The 20,797-nt window shown below is 36.8% G+C and overlaps 1 protein-coding gene across 1 annotated transcript in view; it reads left to right on the forward strand.

The window, feature by feature from the left end:
• Nucleotides 1-20,797, forward strand: part of LOC111054238 (venom dipeptidyl peptidase 4-like) — a 139,977-nt gene that overhangs the window by 21,279 nt on the left and 97,901 nt on the right. The window contains exons 4-7 of the mRNA XM_039424759.1: nt 4,929-4,981; nt 5,759-5,955; nt 12,646-12,818; nt 15,115-15,218. Coding sequence (XP_039280693.1) covers nt 4,929-4,981; nt 5,759-5,955; nt 12,646-12,818; nt 15,115-15,218 — 527 coding nt within the window. The remainder of the gene's footprint in view (nt 1-4,928; nt 4,982-5,758; nt 5,956-12,645; nt 12,819-15,114; nt 15,219-20,797) is intronic.

The raw sequence follows: 20,797 nt of genomic DNA on the forward strand, positions 1-20,797 counted from the left end.
AAGATTATTATTCTCTACAACAAACAATATCTGTCCAATAATCCGCAATTTAACAATCGCGCTGTAGCTCTCAGCAAGCTGGAACTGCTAGCTAAATACAGGGTATAAATTTCAGCTATGTGGAAATTAAAGTTTAGAGTATAGGGTTTTGAGTATGGGATTTCTGAATCGCGAGCCTGTAGCTGCAAAAGGGTTTTCAGCAATTCTGAAACTGCTAAACAGGATTTCCGCGCCAGTCTAGCAACTGCGCGACGGTTATTAAGGGCTAATCTGTGACAGCCCTTAAGGGAATGGGAATCACTCTCAATCGTCCGAAATGCTTTTAAATTGATAGTCAGTATGTCGACTATTATGAGAGGATAGAGAAGGATTTACAAGGATTTTCCTATACCTCTCGCTGGTCTTAGGACCGTGACGGGGTCGATCTCCAATCTGTAACTGAGATCCTGCTCTAATCAAGGTTTCCTAAACCTCTTGCTGGTCTTAGGACCACGACGGGGTCGATCTCCAATCTGTAACTGAGATCCTGTTCTAAACAAGGTCTCCTAAACCTCTCGCTTGTCTGAGGACCGCGACGGGGTCGATCTCGAGTCTGTAACTGAGATCTTAATCTAAATAGGGTTTCCTACACCTCTCGCTGGTCCGAGGACCGCGACGGGGTCGATCTTCAATCTGTAACTGAGATCAAAATATAAATAGAGTGGGAAAAATTGAGAGAAAGGAAGAGAAAGGATGCCGCAGTCTAGGAGCTTCGACATGGAAGTTCTCAAGCTCTACCTGAGAACAAGAAGGATTTTAGAATAGGAGAACTTGAGAAAAAGGAAGAGAAAGGACGTCGGAGTCTACCAACTTCGACTGGGAAGTTCTCAAGCTGTACCTGGTAGCTGGAAGGATTTTAGAGTAGAAAAAGTTAAGAGAAAATATGATGAAGGATGTCAAAGTCTAGGAACTTCGACAAGAAAGTTCTCAAGATGTACCCGAGATCTAGACGGATTTTAGAATGGAGAAAGTTGAGAAAAAGAAAGAGAAAGGACATTTCAGTCTACCAACTTCAACTGGGAAGTTCTCAAGATGTACCTGAGAGCTGAAAGTATTTTAGAATAGGGAGAGTGAAGAAAAAGAAAGAGAAAGGATGTCGCAGTCTACCAACTTCGACAAGGAAGTTCTCAAGCTGTACCTGAGAGCTAGAAGGATTTAAGAATAGGGAGAGTTAAGAGAAAGTATGAAAAAGGATGTTGCAGTCTAGGAACTTCGACAAAGAATGTACCTGGGAGCTGGAAGGATTTTAGAGTAGAGAAAGTTAAGAGAAAGTATGAGGGAGGAAGTCGCAATCTAGGAACTTCGACTGGGAAGTTTTCAAGCTGTACCCGAGAGCTAGAAGGATTTTAGAATAGAAAAAGTTAAGAAAAAAAGAGGAAGGACGTTGCAGTCTACCGACTTCGACTGGGTATTTCTCAAGCTGTACCTGAGAGCTAGAAGGATTTTAGTACAGGAAAAGTTAAGAGGAAGTATGAGGAAGGATGACGCAGTCTAGGAAATTTGACAAGGAAGTTCTCAAGTTGAACCTGGGAGCTGGAAGGATCTTAGAGTAGAAAAAGTTGAGAGAAAGTATGAGGAAGGATGTCGCAGTCTAGGAACTTCGACAAGAAAGTTCTCAAGCTGAACCTGGGAGCTGGGAGGATTTTAGAGTAGAAAAAGTTGAGAGGAAGTATGAGGAGGGATGTCGCAGTCTAGGAACTTCGACAAGGAAGTTCTCAAGCTGTACCTGGGAGCTGGAAGGATTTCAGAATAGAAAAAGTTGAGAGAAAGTATGAGGAAGGATGTCACAGTCTGGGAACTTCGACGAGGAAGTTCTCAAGCTGTACCTGGGAGCTAGAAGGATCTTATAATAGAAAAAGTTAAAAAAAAAAAAGAAAGGACGTTGCAGTCCACCGACTTCGACTGGGTAGTTCTCAAGCTGTACCTGAGAGCTAGAAGGATATTAGTACAGGAAAAGTTGGGAGAAAGTATGAGGAAGGATGACGCAGTCTGAATGAATTCGACCAGGACAAACTCAAGCTGCACCTGAGTTATCTAGGAAAAGGATTGGAATTTTCCTACTAGGGATTACAGCAAGTCTGAATTTGCTAAGTAAAGTTAAAATACAGGACCACTCAATAGTATGAAAACTAAACAAGGAGAATTCACTCTTTAAAATTAAGGTCACCTTACTACAGAGGAGGAGATGTATACAAGTGACCAGTACTAACATACAGTTACCTGAATCACTGCAGATCCAAATACAGAGAATAGCAAACGAATTCCCACTTCCCATATTGAACTTAAAAATGTCAAAAAGTGACAGAGTCGAGACTTATAAATTGAGTATTAAAAAATAGTCCGCTAAAATCTGCGAATGATGCGGAACTCACTGTGATCGAACCAAAAAGAGCCTGGTTAAGTTTCCCACTTAACTGTTTCTAGTACAAACAAAAGATTCCTTCCAGGTTTTCAAAACCAAGGATAACTCGTTCATCCCCAGTGATACGAATCTAGGAGAAATAACCAACAAGAGAGAAAATCCCCAAGGAAGATTTATCTTTGAGTTGTTCAGAACTCGTCCTACACTATTCTATTATAATACACAAAATAGAATAATTCCCCTAGTAATAATCTAGTAAGTTTACCGAGAATATCGTAAGGAGAGGAGATTCGCGACCCGTTCACACACTCGACCACCAAACAACTGCACTATAAATGAAATCTACAAGGACAGAAAATCCCCCAGGACAACTAGAAAACCACTATTGGGAGCTCCACTTGGAACGTGGCCGTAAACAAACCTGATCACCAAACTACTGCCTCTCTCCCAGGTCTCCTCGAAGCAGTACAGGGTTGCTGAAAATTGGGAGGCCGGGGGAAAAGGGATTACTGACCAATAGGAGTCTCAGGAGATGATTACGCCACTGGTCATGTGACAGGGTATGATTCAGCTGATCTTGATGCTAAGGGTGCACACTTGATGACAATACTGCTTATTACTATAATAAATTAGGCCGATAAACAATCTTTCTATTCCAGAAATTCCATGAAGAACGATACTGACTCGACTCGGTAGTCACTTATCGTTTTGATGATACGGGTGCTGCTGCTGCAATACTAGATACTAAAACGCTCAGACTAGTGAACAAGATCTGGAAATTTCTGGTTCAGATGAATCCCCTGATGATTTGCAGGGTTGTTTTCAATGATGATGATTTATTCACTCGACTCTAAGCTTAACAAAATACATCTGACTGTCGACCCTATTTTCCTCTTAAATAAAGAGAATTATCCAAATCATATGCAAAATGATGCTTCTCCTTTTGTCACAAAATATACTTTGTGACAACAGAGTGGTGGTGTACAATATAAATTGCAAGAACACCCCCTTTTTTATGTCTATAGACCTATTGACTGGACTATACTGTTCACTAATATTATATTCATATTCGTCAAATATTTGTTTAAAGGTCAATAAATATTATAACTTGAACAGCTGATAACCTTCGGGTAAATTTTCAAGTCGGCTTATAAAAATATATCTGTAACCGGAAACATGAAACAGTCTATGAAACAAAAATAATTTTTAAATGTGCAATTTACACTTGGGACTCCTAGTACACTGTTATTTAGAGTTTACTCAGACTCTGTGGTGCGAATGACGCGATCGCATCACAGCGGAGACACAATAGTTAGGCGATCGCTCAATGAAGGGGTGGAACCCGGGATTAACAATTAGACGGGATACTTGTGAGGGGGGTGGCGGTTGCCGATCTCGGCCAGGGCGGCAAAGTCCCTAGGGCCGTGTCTGGTCAGTACTGAAGTTTAAAATCAGTATTATATAAATACCAATTGATGACTATGAATCCAAGTTCAGTACTACGATTAGCATAATGTGTTTTAGATGAACACGTTACCGTCGGTCCCGGCTACCTAGAAAGCAGTCGTTGGGTCATGTCAGAGGCCCTGAAATTGATTGGTTGCGACCCCGAAAACTCTGACACTAGACCTTAGCCAGCCATGTCACTCTATGCTATTATTCTATATAGCATTGTGATACTCAGAACGCTCATATAATATGATCTAGAAAAGGTTTTTGTAGTAGAGCTGATATAAGTAATACTTATATTTCATATAAGTAATACATGATTCTCGAATTTGACATGATATCTCACACATCTGGAATAAATTTTGAAGAGACAAAATTATTTTATATTCATGCTCCAAATTAGATGAAACGTAAGTTTTTTTAAAATGTGATTTGCAATGATAGTCAGTACGTCATTTCATCATTTTTGCTCTGTTAACACAACACAGAATAGTAAATTGAACATTGTTCAATACCGTACATCTATATATTGACAATTTCACTCTTTGAAGAGTTTAATTAGCAATATTCAAGTAATTGGAACAGTTTTGGGCTTAGGCCCATGGTACTTTTCTGGAAGTTGTGTTATGTTGAAGATTGATGAAAAATAGATATTCAACTGTTTCTCTATGTATAAATTTATTATGGATTTCTAGGATATCAAGACATATCCTGCAAATGAATGGAGGGAATCATAAATTCATTTCAAGTAAGGGAAAGTCGATGACTCGATCAGAGCAGAGATATGAGCGATCTACAAAACACCTGCAATTTGAACCGTTGAAGATGAATTGATTTGGAGGTTAGAAATAGGGATAGATGTGGGCCTCTGGGGCCTCTGCTGTAATAGGAATCTATGAGTGGAAACAAACACTTCATATGTTTCCCCTTGAAAACCTCGTTGATTGAATTTTAGAAGCGTTGATTCTCAATTCCTCTTGACATTGTCTATTAACTCCTGATAGTTCTGAGACACTGGAGGCAGAAATCACGTGAAATTATTCTCCATGATAATTTTTCTTGCCAAATTATTTTTCAGGTAGATGCAAATTCACACTTATGTACTGCCACTGTCATCGAAATCAAATCTGGGTGAGTTGCCATGATGCTTTTCTTGGTCCTCTTTTCGATTAGTTATGATTTTTTATTCTACATTTTAATGTGATAATAATCATCCTTCCAACTCAAATCCCACAAACTCTTTGCACGGTTTGCGAGAAAACTCTCGCTTTCCAACAGAGATATGAGTGAATTATAATATTAATATTATTGTTTAACTCATAGTCTAATATGTGTACCAAACCTATAAACAGGTGTTGGAATGAGAGTTGGAAGATGAATTCTGAATAATTGGACTTTGATAGTTCATTTGAGTAGAAATCTAAAAGTCCCAAACTTTAGAAAGTTGAAATTTGGATGCCCGGAGGCTTAATCATAGTTATATTTTCAATTTCGTCAACTTGGAATAACAAAGTTCAGTTCTTGTAACGAAACCCATGCATAATATCAAGTTCCTATAACTACACATATAATTGCATTTGATATTCAACTTACATTTCACTTAAACTTCATTTATATTCCTGGCTGGGAACCGGTACTTGGAATTGAAGTACTTCAAATACTTGGAATTAGAGTACTCCATTTGGAATTTATTCTCACAGCGAAATCCACTGAATTATTCCTATAGAATTTCCTATTGACACAGAAAAATTACATAGTCTATGAGGTGAAAAGGATTTTATACTATTACCCAGATTTTGTTTCCAGTGTTTATCCATCTCTAATCTTAATAATCAATTCTCAATATGTGTTTGGCAAGTGTACCTATCGATCAAACTGTTCTATAATTTAATGGAATATTTTTTCTAGTAAACAGTACACTCTCGCCGGTGGAGTTCCTGTGCAAATTGCTCGGTTTGTAACCAAATCCAACGCAGTTATTTACGTGATCAATAATGATATATACTATGCAGAGCCGCCCTATTCTCCCAATACTGTTGTCAGGTTGACATTTACTGGAGTGCCAGGCATTATATTCAACGGAGTCTGCGACTGGGTTTACGATGGTAATTGAAAATTAACCAACTTTCACAGTCAGGGGAATCGTAATCAATAAACTGATGTTAAATTTTATGAAATGAATATGAATGGAAATAGAAATCTAATTACCATTTTTTATCACTTGATAATGGAATCATATAGCCGAAACATGTTGTAATTAAACAATTTTAAAAAGAGTAGTGAGATTTCTATTTTTAATAATATTCAAGAGTAGCCCTAAAGGAGAAAAGACAGTTTGTGAAGTGTTATTCATTGATTTATTTTGTTATTATGATGGTGAAGTTGTAGTAGATTCACTTATTCAATGATAATTACTTGGAATTGTAATAGCCACGGATTCATCAGAATAATTTTAGAATTTGTAGAATAATTAAGATGAATGGAGAGTTTATGATATCTCTCCAGGAGCTGTAACATGACAACTTGACTGGTAACTCTACAAATAGCTCTGACGATAACTCTACAGATACCTCTACAGAGAACTCCACAGATTAAGCTACAAATATAGCTTCACAGGTAATTTTACAGATAACTCTATACAGATGACTCTCCAGGAGAGAGTCATGGACAAAAGTCTCTTACCTTGGTCTTGTAAGTCGATGGAAAACTGAGGGGAAATAGTTTTGATGTGGCTCCCAGAACAATGCCCATTAAAAAAAGTATTTTCAGCTGTGGGGATATAATAATTGATATCAGTAGAAAGAATGGAGTTTATAAATTGAATTGTGGTGAACGCGTATGAAGTCGAACTTTGAGGAGTTTTGATTCTAGGATACAAGAGAAGAAGAACATTGAGAGAATCAAAAAGAGACTCAAATTTTGCTGAGAGTTTTTAATGAAAAATAACTTGGAATTTAAGGCTGAATACAATGTCGACTGTAGCAAGGAAAGACAGCTAAGGCAGAGAGTAAGAGAATTGAAATCCACTGAGAGAGATGGGGAATGCCATGGCAAGAGCAAGATTCCAGTAAGAGATTAAATAAAACCCAACCAATCAAAAGAAATCCATTGCGAGAGGGGGAATGTAATGAAAAGAGCGATCAAGATAATTTATCATGAGAGTAGTTATGGTGCATCATAATAATCTCATTGCTGATATGATAACATCCTGAAGTTATACAAACTTATATCTGATAATCATAACTATAATATTATTATTTGATTAAGATATAGAATTATGTGACAAAACCATACATCAGTCAGCATTTGACCGTCGAAGCGGTAGGATGTATTTAGCATCGTAGTAGTTATAGAGTAGTGGTAGTATAGCGTTAGTGAAAATAGTTGAATCAGTGAAAAATTCATTTGGATGAATTCGTGAATACGGAATATTGGTAACGCGAGCGAACATTCGGGTGTGCGTGCGTGAGTGCGACGGTGTGCTATTCAGCCGGTCAATGGCCTCGGCACAATATTACGTGGTGTGCAAAGTGCTAAATAGACAGTTTCCATTCAATAGAAGATAATTTCTGTCAAAATTTCTCTCATTAAACTTTCAAAATTTTTGATTCCGGAACATGGAGAAGTTGAATCAGAAGAAGACAGCAGAGTAAATGAAGAATAAATGGATACCGGTAGCGTGATTAACGTTCGTCAAGCTACAAGAGAATCAACGCCAGAAAAGGTAATCGATCCCAATCATTTGAAGACTGCGACCGAACAAATATTATTTAATAGTTGGAAGGATGCCGAAGACAAATGTAGGATAGCCCTAATTGAAAATGAAGAACTTGAAAAGCAACTTCTGATGCTGAACAAGAGAATCTCTCTGTTGGAAGAGAGGGAGGCGAACAAGAAACAGCCCCGCTCTACAGATGGAGATGAGCTAATAAATAAAATTTGAACGGAACAGAGAGAGTTCAACATCAACCGAGAGTACTCGACAGATGAGAAAGAGTTAGCTAAGGAGACTGAGTGGGTACGTCAGTAATCCAGGAAATCAATGAAAAGGAGGATTAATACGTCACTTTCTCCCCCTCAACCATCAACAAGCACGTCAACTGTCAACGTAAAAAATGATGTCGAAGGGAAGAAAACTAAAGTATTACCCCCTCCGCCAATCATTGTGGATGCCGGACGCTATAAATAACTTGAATTCATTACTGAAAGACTTGAAAAGTGTTTCACCAGTCGACAATTTTCGAATCAAGCTTTAAAGTAATGAAACCTTTAAAAAAAACGTGTCAGATGTGGATACATACCGGAATGTCACAAAAAAATTGCTTGATGCCAGCTATAAGTGGCATTCCTACAAAAATAAGCAATCTCGACCAATCAGAGTAATGATAAAGAAACTTCACCACTCATGCAGTCCTGATTCTTCAAACAGAGGATTTGAAGAGACAAGGCTACAAGGTTCTGGACGTTGTAAACAAACTCAAGTGGAAGACAAAAGAGCCACTTGACATGATCCTCGTATCCTTCAACTGCGTGGGAGATGCCAGGAAAATTCTCGAACTAGAGACTGTCCTAGGCTGTAAAGTGGAAGTTGAAGCTATCAAGAAGGCAAAGCTGATAGCTCAATGTAAGCGATGCCAAGCCTATATGGACACACACAAAAGTAGGCCTACTGCAATATGGAACCAAGATGTGTCAAGTGAGCGGGAAAGCATCCTACAAAGGTTTGCAAAAAGCCCAATGATGCCTCACCAAAATGTGCTTATTGTGGAGAGCCTCATCCAGCGAATTACAGAGGGTGCACTGTGGCAATTGAGCTACAGAAAATTCGAGGCGAGGCTCAGAAAAATGATACTAATGTTCATAAGAGCTCAGTTAGTCAAAATCCAATTCCCAAACTCACTGGAAAGAATACAGAATGGAATCAGACTACAACTAATAGAACATATGCACAAACGGTCATCTACAATAATTATCGCTAACAAGTTGAAGAATAGCAGTCAAGAGGACGGAGTGCTGCAAACTCTACAGCCAATACTATCCAAGCTGGACAAGCAACAAGTACTACAGTCCTCTTTCGTAAAAAGGCTTCAAAAAATAGGAAGCAGCAGCAACCTGGCTGAGAATAGAAGAAAACAATGAATCACTCATTGAAAATCATGACATGTAATGCAAATGGCATCCTTCAAAAGCGGCAAGAGCTAGAGTTGATACTAAATAGTGAAAAAATAGATATTTTCCTCATATCAGAAACGCGTATATGACTAACAAGTCTTATATTAGAATCAGAGGTTATGAAAAATATGATACTCCACATCCCAATAACTCGGCAAGGGGCGGTAGTGAAGTAATTGTGAGAGATACTATAAAACATACTGATAAGAAGGAATATCAAACAAATTAAATTCAAGCTTCTGTCATATCATTGGAACTCAAAGGATACTAAGTGTCAATAGCAGCAATATACTGCCCTCCAAGACATCCACTGAATCATCAAGACTACACAGAATTCTTCAATCATCTAGGAAGAAATAGATATTTACAGAAAAATAAGACTAATGTTCATAAGAGCTCAGTTAGTCAAAATCCAATTCCCAAGCCCAATAGCAGCTTAGGATCTTAGGAGGAGACTTCAATGCTAAACATACTCATTGGGGCTCCAAATTAACCACTACAAAGGGTTGAGAACTGTTTAGTACAATCCAGCAATTACGATGTGAAGCAATTTCAAGTGGCAACCCAACATACTGGCCAATCGACTCGGGTAAAATTCCAGATGTGATAAATTCCTCCATCATTAGGAATATCTCCACAAACTACATCAAAATTGAAGACAACTTTGACTTAACATCGGATCACTCACCAATTATCCTCACATTGAGTGAGAGTGTGATAGAAAGAGAATCTAATCCATTTCTTTGCAATAGATATACAAACTGGAAACATTTTAGACTCTTATTGGAGGAGAGCATAGATCTCAATGTATCACTTAGAAGTAGAGATCAGCTTGAAGTGGAAATTGAAAAATTTGTGACCTTAATTCAGCAAGCAGCCTGGACATGTACACCTGAAATAAAAAGGAGAACACAAGGCAACAACTATCCTTCAGAAATGGAAAATCTGATTTCACAAAAAAGAGCAAGAAAGAAATGGTGAAACTCTAGAGATTCAAGAGACAAGACTGTGCTGAACAACTTATCTCAGCAGCTCATTAGAGAAATGAAAAATCTAAAGAACGAGACATTTTCCCATTATCTCAATGAGCTCCCTAATGATAAGAGAACTGACTACTCATTATGGAAAGCTATACATAATATGTTATTAAAAGAACTTCAAATTTAAATGTGCCTATTGAGAATGTGGATGGTAGATGGGTTAGGGACAGCAAACAAAAATCAGTTAGGTTTGCCAATCACCTGGAGAACATATTCAAATCTGATATCAGCTGTGATGAAGATGAACATCTGCCACATACTGTTCAGGAATCAGCAAGGATCACACCTGTAACTGTAATAGAAGTGGAAAATATGATCAGAAGTAGCATAAAAACCAGGAAGGCAACAGGTTTTGATCTCAGAACTGGAGATGTATTGAAACAGCTTCCAAGGTAGGCTCTTTTGATGCTTACCACTGCTTATAAATGCATCTTTCAGGCTGAGATTTATCCCTGACTACTGTAAAGTTGCAGAAGTCATCATGATTCAAAAGCCAGGAAAAACACCACATGACGTTACATCATACAGGCCAATCCTACCTGTAATATCAAATCTTCGTGAAAAGCTGCTATTGAAAAGATTCAAGCCAATCATAGAGATGAAGAAGCTGATTCCAAAACATCAATTGATTCAGAGAAAATCACACTACCATAGAGCAAGTCCACTGAGTCTCCAATATAATTGAAATGGCTCTTGAAGAGAAGAAAATCTGTAGTACAGTATTCCTGGATGTAGCTCAAGCATTTGATAACGTTTGTTGGTCAAATTAAGAGCTATGCTTCCAATTGAATACACTGAAATATTGGAGTCACATTTGGTGAGATGATATTTCAGAGTCAAACAGGAAGCCGCCTCTACTGAACTCAAAGAAATTGGAGCAGGAATACCTTTTGGTGGTGTTCTTGGGCCAATTCTATACCTACTGTATACCAGTGATCTACCTGAGTTGGAGAACAATACAGTGGCAACATTTGCTGATGACACAGCTATACTAACTCTAGGCAACAACAGTCAGGAATCCATGAGGAAACTTCAGGAAGCTGCTGATTAAATCTCCAGTTGGGCCAAACTCTGGGAAATCAAAATGAATGAGACTTTCCAAGTCAACTTCTTCAACAGAAAATTCAAACAAATTCCCTTATGCATCAATAGGAGACTTGTTCCATTCGCTAACGAGGCCAAATACCTAGGCATGACTCTGGATGCAAGGTTGCGTTGGAAAGTACATGTGAGAAAAAGAGAGAAGAATTAGGAATGAGGTATCTTATAGGAAAATCTACTGGTTAATAGGCCGAAATACAGTTCCTTCTACCTGCAACAAGATTCTCATCCACAGGCAGATCCTGAAACCCATATGGATGTATGGAATACAGCTCTAGGGCTGTGCCAGCAAGATCGATGTGGATGTGATTCAACGGTTCCAGAACAAGTTTTGAGGAACATTGTTTATGCTCCAAGATTCATCCGGTAATCCAAAATCCACAGAGATCTGGAGGTGGAGTTCGTCTCATCAGAAATTGGGCGGTTCGCACGCAAGCATGCAGACAGGATCTAACGGCATGAAAATGAAGAAGTCGATCAGCTACTGAACAACATACTTACTCTGCACAGATTGAAGCGGATCAAGCACTTCGAATTGTGTAGTGTTCTGGAGTGAAAGTGCCAAAAACAGAGCAGTGTTAATAGTGTAAATGTGTATATAATTATAATACATGATAATTTAGTTATATTTTTATTTTCAATATTCTTCAATTTTAATTAGAAGTAGTAGTCCTGATGAGAACTACCTATCCTTATAATAAACTCCTATTTATATTAGAAAGAATGGCTCATTAGTCTTTCTGGTCTAGATTACAATGTAGGCCTATAAGTTTAAAAAAACATACATAGCCTATAATAGTAAAAGTGACAGTAACTAATCAATTTATCATCAGCAGATCTGAGAGCTATCGGGTCAGAAACATTGAAAAAGATTCAATTTTTCAAGGACTGGAGTGAGAATTTCCATAAATAATTTGAACACTTCTAAAATTCAAGATTTCCAGGAATTTTTTATCTTTAGTACTGAATGAAAGTCTTTATGGAATCTATTTCTTTTTTTTTTTTGAGGATATTCAAGATTCAGTGAATCGTGAGAATGGAAAACATTCAAAAGTGGGTCGCAAAAATGAGAGGTTGGGAACCACTGATCTAGAAGGTTTAACCAGAGAAAACTCCTATAATATATATATAACTCCTATAATATATGCTATTATTAATTCTGTGGTTTAACCTTAAAATAAGCATAGCTGCTTTCGTTAATGCTCTTTCTATGGTTTCAGCTCCAGCTTCTTAGATTGAGGAAATTTGTATACAGTATATCATAGTGAATTCAAATATTTTTTCGTTCTTTAGTTCTCAGAAAAACCGAGAAACGCAAAAAACCGTTGTAAGAACACAAATTTTGGATGGAACTGAAAATACCTACAGTACTGAATTTAAACATTTTTGCCCCATCATGAATATCATATTTCGTCATCTTTTCATGTTCCTCATTATGTTATTCTACATTCTTCTACACACAAGTCTATGATTTGTTTTCAGATGAGATTTATGTACAAACTATAGCATTTTATTTTTCGACTGATGGTGCTTTTATGAGCTACCTTTCATTCAATGATTCTAATGTACCAACAGAACACTATCTGAGTTATTCGGCATTCGTTAGTGCAACTACTAATCAATATGCGCAAGACGGGGCGCCCAGAATTCCAAAGGTGAGTATCTATGTTATAGTGAGATTCTATCAATTGAAACTATTAGCTGGTGTATCATGACGTCATTGAGAGTAACTATATTCATGAAGGATTGTTGTGGAATTCATATAAGTTTCAACACCACCAATAAAATTTGAAAAAAATTTTTAAGAAAAAAAACAATAATCTTAACAGTGTGTGATCTTGACGAAGATTAGCATCCTCAAAATTTGCAGGCAAAGGCAAGGAGGTTTCCCATTGGCTCATAACAGTGTACCCATTGGATAGGTCCTCTCTAGATCTTAAATATGTAATCTACTTCTGTGTTAAATTCCTGTTCTACAATAGTTTTAAATCTCGTTTCAAACCTCATGAAAATGTTGTCGAAATTGTTCATTCTTATTCCAATGAAGTAGCACTGCATGATTGTTGGAAAACAAAAATCTTTTGTCAGCAAAAATATTTCTCCGATTTTCATTAAACTTTTATATTCTTCCTCATCATCATATGGTGGAGGCAGGCTTCGCCCGCCAATTGCCTTTTATGACTGTACAGCGTTGGGTGGCTGCCTCCGCGCTTCGCACTCCGGCTTGGAGGTGGACTTCGCCTGCCAATCGCTTTTTATGACTGTAGAGAGTTGGATAGCAGCCTCTGTGCTTTGCACTCCGGCTGGGAGGCGGGCTTCGCCCACCCAATTGCCTTTTACGGCTGTACGGGGGAGGACGGGTGAACTACATTAGGGGTGTTGGGGGGTGGGTTAGGTAAGGTATGTCAGGTAGGGTAAGTTTAGTAGGGTAGGTTAGGTAGTGAGGATTAGGTAGAGTAGGTTAGGTAGGGCTGGTTAGGTAGAGAAGGTTGGGTAGGGTTGGTTAGGTAGAGTGGAGTAGAATAGGGTAGAGTAGTAGAGATAGAGGTTGGGTGAACAGGATGTTTGAGTCCAAGCATTGTTAATAACCTAGCAACCCAGAATGATGAACATCATAGAAATATGATATTACTAAAAAAAATTCTAGGTGATTATTTTTGGAGATAACAAAATATTTGAGTACTGTAACCTCAACTTTCTAGAATAAATTCATTGTAATACCTCTCTCAGAAAATCATGTGTTGTTGCAACAGTACTGATGAAACAAAATTGCTCGAATCAAAAGTTGATTATTTGTCAGCTGTTTGAAGAGTAATCTATTAGATATTAGCTAAAAAACTAGGTATAATCTATCATTTTTAGGTGCAGACAGCTGGTTGGAAAATAGTCATCCATAATGAAACGGAGTGATTTTCTAATAACCATATAATAGGAGAAATCTCTGTGGGTCTCCACATTGTTGATTCTTGGACAGAGCAACTTTATGATTCTTTTACAAAAAAAAATTGTTTTTGGTTGTAGAAACAAAACTCAAAATTCTATGGAATCAGTCAGTCGAGTGAATTATTATAATATTCCAAAAAAATCTTGAAATTGATGATTGAAGTTTTTATTATAATTATAGGGAAACCAATAAGCAGGCAAACAAAGGCTAGTGACCCTCCTAAAGCTGTGAAGAATGCTAAACTTTACCAGTGTAAACGGTTGTATGCAGAAGCATATGTGCCATTACTATGGCTCTCCTCTGAAAATAGGACAGGTTCTATTTTCTGGCAAGATTTTTCTATCATCGTTGACAATCTGAAGATTTATATTTGAAAAGCACATGATTCATCTTTTTGGGAACTATCGGCCGACGTGAAAAACAACAGTGTGAAGCCAGCCTTTGGAACACTTCCAGGAGAAAGCTGGAGGAGAGTGTTGCGTTACTAAGATCACTCTCTCACACACACAGACACAAACACACAGACACACACACACACACACACACACACACACACAACACACACACACACACAAACACACACAAACACACACACAACGTTTTTGATGATAACTCCCTTTCACGGTTGACCATTTGGATTTGGTTGAAATTTAGCTATGGCTACACACTTATCTTGTTGAGATGAAGAAAAAATGTGTAATTAATTTTTTGTGGGAAAAAATTTTGAATGTATCCCAAATATTTGGGGGTGGTCAGGGGTGCCGGGGAGCAGAATTCGGAAGATCTGAAGGTTCTCTCGTAGCCTCCAGTGTAGTATGCAACAGATTTGGTTAATCAGTTTTCACAGCAAACTCATAGTTTTGGCTGAGAATTTCTCACATTTGGGAAAACTTCGAATTTTCGATGAAAACTCACTTTCCTGGATCGCCATTTGAATTCGGTTGAAATTTATATTCGATTTATATTCTTCCTCATCATCATATGGATATATTTGCATGTTTATTCAGCCAGGAACTCCTATCCCAGTGGCAAGTGTACATATAATTTGCCTGAAGACTAAAAAGGAAATCATCATAGATGGTTTACAACCTCCTGTGGATCTTGTGACAAAGTAAGTGTCAAATTATTCAATGTTGCATTAATTTATCCAACAATATTCATTTAATATATATTTATTTACCAATATTCCATTCAATCATGTACATTCAGGAATGCACAATGTGCTTTTGCCAGAATCTTTTTTACTTCCAATTTTTCACTAACCGTAAAAATCGAAATAATCTGCTGAACACAGAAAACCGCCATCTCATTTCCTACGACAGAGAATCTTCACTCATTCCATGATGATACTAGCATACTATTCTGATACTTCATATAGTAGTTGATTCACAGGAAGGATGATGAGAACCCAGGGTGAACATGATAGAGAGTAAATTTCCAGATTTTATTCAATATTATTGAAAGCCAAAAAAATACAGAAATAGATTCATAAATATTTGATTCACAATTGTAATGGGCGATGTAAGTGTGACGTAAGCCGTTGCTACGACGCCATCTTAGTCTCTAAACAAACCGTTGCTAAGGAGAGAGAGCATGTTATTCAAATGGGACTAAAACATCACCTTACATTTACGAGTATATCAATGAAATAATAGATTTCTAAGAGTTGAGAATATTTTTTTCAAGTTCTACACATTCAAATCATCAATTTCCAGTATTTATTCAGATCGAATAAATTTTTTTGGGACAGCCAAAGCAGAAAGTCTCAGGAAGTAGTGCATATTAGGCCTACTATGTATGTAGGCTGCTATGGTAAGCCTTGTTGAAGAGAAAGTTAAAGTGCCACATGAATTCTTACATGAAATTTTTAATTATTATTTTGTTTTCAATATAAGTTTACTTTCACAGCATATGCTGGAAGTTTTAGTCTGCTGTTTCACATTAGAAATGTTTACTTGAAAATACGGTATATACAGTCTGATTTCGATGACAAATGAAAATGGTTTGAAGCAAACGAACATTTTCTTTGTTCCTGACTGTAAACATTACAGTGAAAAGGCAGGCTACATACCATTTTTTTAGATTTCCTGAAAATCCCAAGGTCTAGCTCGCCTCTATAAGTTCTGTACTACATTTTTAGGTTATGTTATTGTTGATAAAAATCAAATTTATCTAGAATAACTACATTAGTGGAATTATTAATACAATAATTCAAATACAATTATGTTTACAGTGAATGTAGCACATAAAATACATAATTATTTGCTTTACTTTACATGTTCACTTACCCCTTTTAAATTCTTGTAAACATCATCACCGTTTAGTTAGAATGTAGGAAGTATACAACATGATTAGTGGTCACAGCATCTCCATCTTTTTACTGTGTTGAGTTCATTCAATATCTTACTATTTCACGTAAATTGAAAACAATTATATACTTCAGAAAACCTCAACACCAAACTTATAAGTAAGTACCTGAGCTAAACCAAAACACCTAACCTATATATTTAAGCTTTAGTCTACTCTAACAGTTACACTAAACAATAGGAAAACAGAATATATTCATATGAATTTTTAAATTATACAACTTTATAACAATCTAATGAAATTCTAGGTAATAATTCAAATTGCACTTCAACTTTCTCTACAGGTAGGTTTTCCATAGCAGACTACAGACATGGTACTATAAGCTCTACTACGTGAGACTTTCTGCTTTGGCTGTCCCAAAAAAATTTATTCGATCTGAATAAATACTGGAAATTGATTATTTGAGTGTGTAGAACTTGAAAAAAATATTCTCAACTCTTAGAAATCTATTATTTCATTGATATACTCGTAAATGCAAGGTGATGTTTTAGTCCCATTTGAATAACATGCTCTCTCTCCATAGCAACGGTTTGTTTAGAAACCAAAATGGCGGCGTAGCAACGGCTTACGTCATCACTTACATCGCCTATAGCATTGTCGTCTCTCCGATAGTTAATCCCCTACTAGAACGAGGGAGCTTGGTTTTCGGTGACAACAAAGCTCCTCACACACTCACAACAACTAAGCCCCCAACAAAAGATCCCCTGCTGGATATGAGGGGTCTGGTTGTACAGAGAAATAAGATCGAATAGGGTAAGATTGATAGGATGGTAAGAAGACAATGGTCCAACACTATTAATTAATGTATGCCAATCATGTAATAGGTGAAAAAAAATTCATTATTCCAATTCATAGCATATAACTAACTAAAGATTATGCAGATCAACATTGAATATGAATCATGTTGCATGAAAAATATCCAAAATTGTTGAGGAATGAGAATGAGATGAATGAAATTTAATTTAGGATGTATAACGGTGCATTTTGGCACAAATGAAACTTATTTATTGAAATGGATTATTAGGTCTCATTTAAAGAAACAAGAAACTTCTATCATCAGTTGTATCATCAGTCAACAATGAAGATTAGATAATAACAACTATGAAGTCTAAGATTATTTGCAACCATATGAAATGGAAGTAATTTTTCAATTATTCAATAAAAATAATTATATTGTATTTGAGGTTAGGTTCTTTGTAAATAGCGCTTTTCGGCAACATCAACAACGGTCAAGCTGTACCTGAAATTCAGTCAGATACTTTCTAGCAAAATAATTGCAAGTAAACAGTACTCAATAAAGCGAGGACAAAAAGGGTTTTGTAGATTCTAGCATGCTAAATAAAGGACATAAACGTTCAAAATTGTACCAATCAGAAACCAGTATTTGGTAGGTGCTAAAAGTATATATTTCAAGAAGTCACCTTGTGGTCTTTTTTAAAATCATGAAAATAAATAATTATTGTAGAATGCATGTGTATTTGTAACTAGCATGGGATCAAATTTAAGTGTGAATACATTCATATATAATTTATTACCAAGTCTTTGTATTGCAAACTATTTGACAGAATCAAATTACGTAATTGGGGATTTGTTGAGATCCACCAATAGCAGCAGCTACACAAATTTATGTAAATTTAGGAATAGGAAGTATCGCCGAAAAAGAATAAGGGAGTATCACCTGCCCACTTGCTTGCCAGAGATCGACCGGGATACCAACCAATATGAGTGCATTAGACTGAACCCCTTATGGTATTTAATTGTATTTTTTATCAAAGTTTAAATTTTATATGTTCCTACTGAATATCGACATAACTCGATGAAGTTGCTCTATGACATGAGTTATTAAAGTAATTATTTTCATTGGCGAAGATGACAGCAGCCCACCAGAAATAAGGCATAGGACACATGAGGCGAATCCAAGCCACATCTTTAAATTTGTGAAAAATCGGCGCACGTGAGTTGTAAAATATTTTAGAGGGTCCTCAGTGCAACAAATTCATAGAAATTTGATAAATCTAGCTCGTCGGAGGTTCACCTTTGGAAATCAAGTTTGATTTAGACTTATTTGCACAAGTAATTATGAATAAGGGAAAAGTCTTATTAAGAACATTGATGAGAATTAAATATTTAAGTGTCTATCACTATTTGAACTATTACATATGCTCTTTTGAATATCAGTATTATTTTAAAATAAATTACCAGAAGCTCACAGTTCCTAAGATAAGTTATTTTATCTAAATTCCACTGATGGCCGAACTCATACCCTGAGAATTGATATTTGAATTTTTATATTGTTGGAGTCTGGAATTATAAATTTTTTATTCGATAAGCGAAAGCAAGTCGAACGATTGAGTCATATGAATCTATAATATATGCTGATAGGACAAATACAAGAGCTATTTATCGATATTAGTAAGCATAATAAGAATTTTTAATTGAGCCATCTGTGATATTTTTCTTGCACATTTTCTCATATTGTTTTTATAGTCATTGTTTCATATTTCATTCTTGCTTGTTGATTCCATATGTAATTATATGTTGTATCCGTTGAATGGTGTACCTTTCATTTATAATCCTGTCCTCATGTATGACCAATCTTGTACTAGTATTTCTCATTTTTATTGACAAATTAATAACATTATCAACCAACTGTATTCTTCACCGAATTGGTTGTATAAAAATCAGCGATATATAGTATTGATCATTAAATCTTCAGAAATATTATGTTCTCAAGATTTATTCAAATGGTTCAACCTAATATTACTGAAGTTGGATTGACTGAAACACAGGGTCATAGAATTAAGCCGAAGCAGTTCTACAAGTCATAGAAAGATATAAGGACAAAGTTAGTAGACAGAAGGTTGGTCACTCATCTATAGTATTTTAGTTGAAATGCAATTGGAGTGGGGGAACTGCAGCCGTGACGTAGGCTGTAGTACAGAGTAGGCAGAATATCGCATTCTTGAAAATCATACGGTGACGTATAGTCAAATTATATAACACAAACATTTTCTGACATGCAAGATTTCTGTTTCTGCTATACAATAATTATCAAAACATTTGAATAATACAAGTATTTTGCCATATAAATTCAAAAACCCCACCTCCCAACCTTCCCTTTCAAACCCTTAAGGTTTTTTCATCTGTCGTGTTTATATTTTGTAGTTTGGCTATACATCAGCTTGTGAATTTCGGGGATGAGATATTTTGATTCTCGTAGAACATGAGTAGTGGTGTTTTGAGAGAGCTGCCTATCCAATAGAAATCGAGGGGTGTGGCCTCCGCCCTCCACCCCCCCAGTCACAGTCAGCCATTTTGGCCCCGCCCCCAGCCAATAGGAATCAAGGGGCGTGGCCACGCCCCCCTCCACCCCCCCTGCCACAGTCAGCCACTTTGACCCCGCCCCCCTCCACCCCACCTGCCCTAGTCAGCCATTTTTACCCTGCCCCCAGCCAATAGGAAGCAAGGGGCATGTTCAAAATGGCGTCCCCCTTCCCTAGTGTAATTTTGTCCCCCACCACCCTAACCAATAGGAAGAGGCGACGGCCATTGTAGCAGGTGTCCATCTGTCATCTCCCCAACCAAGAGGTTCCCCTACCCAGGAAGTGCCCCCGATGGCGGCGGCCATCTTTGTTGTAGCAGGTGTTCTGACATCTGCCCCAGTTAACACCTGCTCAATTTGCATATTAAAAATATCCCCACATTTAAAATCTTTGAACTCTCAAACTACACTACTAGAGCTAAACTCTCAAACTACACTACTAGCGCTAAACTCTCAAACTACACTACTAGCGTTCAAAGTTTGGTGCAAATTAAACTATGTTCCTTGTTTTCCTCCACCACAGGAAGAATGAAAAAAATTACATTTCATATTTGTTTGTATGAGATGTCATTTTCCCCACACTATGCTGTAAAAGGAATGGTGGCGCTTTTTTTAATGTGCTTTCCCCATATTGAGAAAACTCTAATTGAATGTTGCTATAATAGGATGTAGAATAGATAGGCTTATCTATTCTACATACTACTATAGTTATTCATTACAAAGTGTTAATCAACATTAGGCCTATTGCACAACAATATAGTGCATGTTCCTTTTTTCCACCACCACAGGAAGAATGAAAAAAATTACATTTCATGAGAATTGTTATTTTCCCACACTATGCTGTAAAAGGAATGGTGGCGCTTTTTTTAATGTGCTATCCCCATATTGAGAAAACTCTAATTGAATGTCACTTAGTTATTCAATAGAAAGTATTAATCAACATTAGGCCTATTGCACAATCAATGATGGGAATGGGTTTTTTTTTTTTTTTTTTTTTTTTT

Source organism: Nilaparvata lugens, chromosome 3 (assembly GCF_014356525.2).
Source record: "Nilaparvata lugens isolate BPH chromosome 3, ASM1435652v1, whole genome shotgun sequence".
NCBI classification, from domain to species: Eukaryota; Metazoa; Arthropoda; class Insecta; order Hemiptera; family Delphacidae; genus Nilaparvata; species Nilaparvata lugens.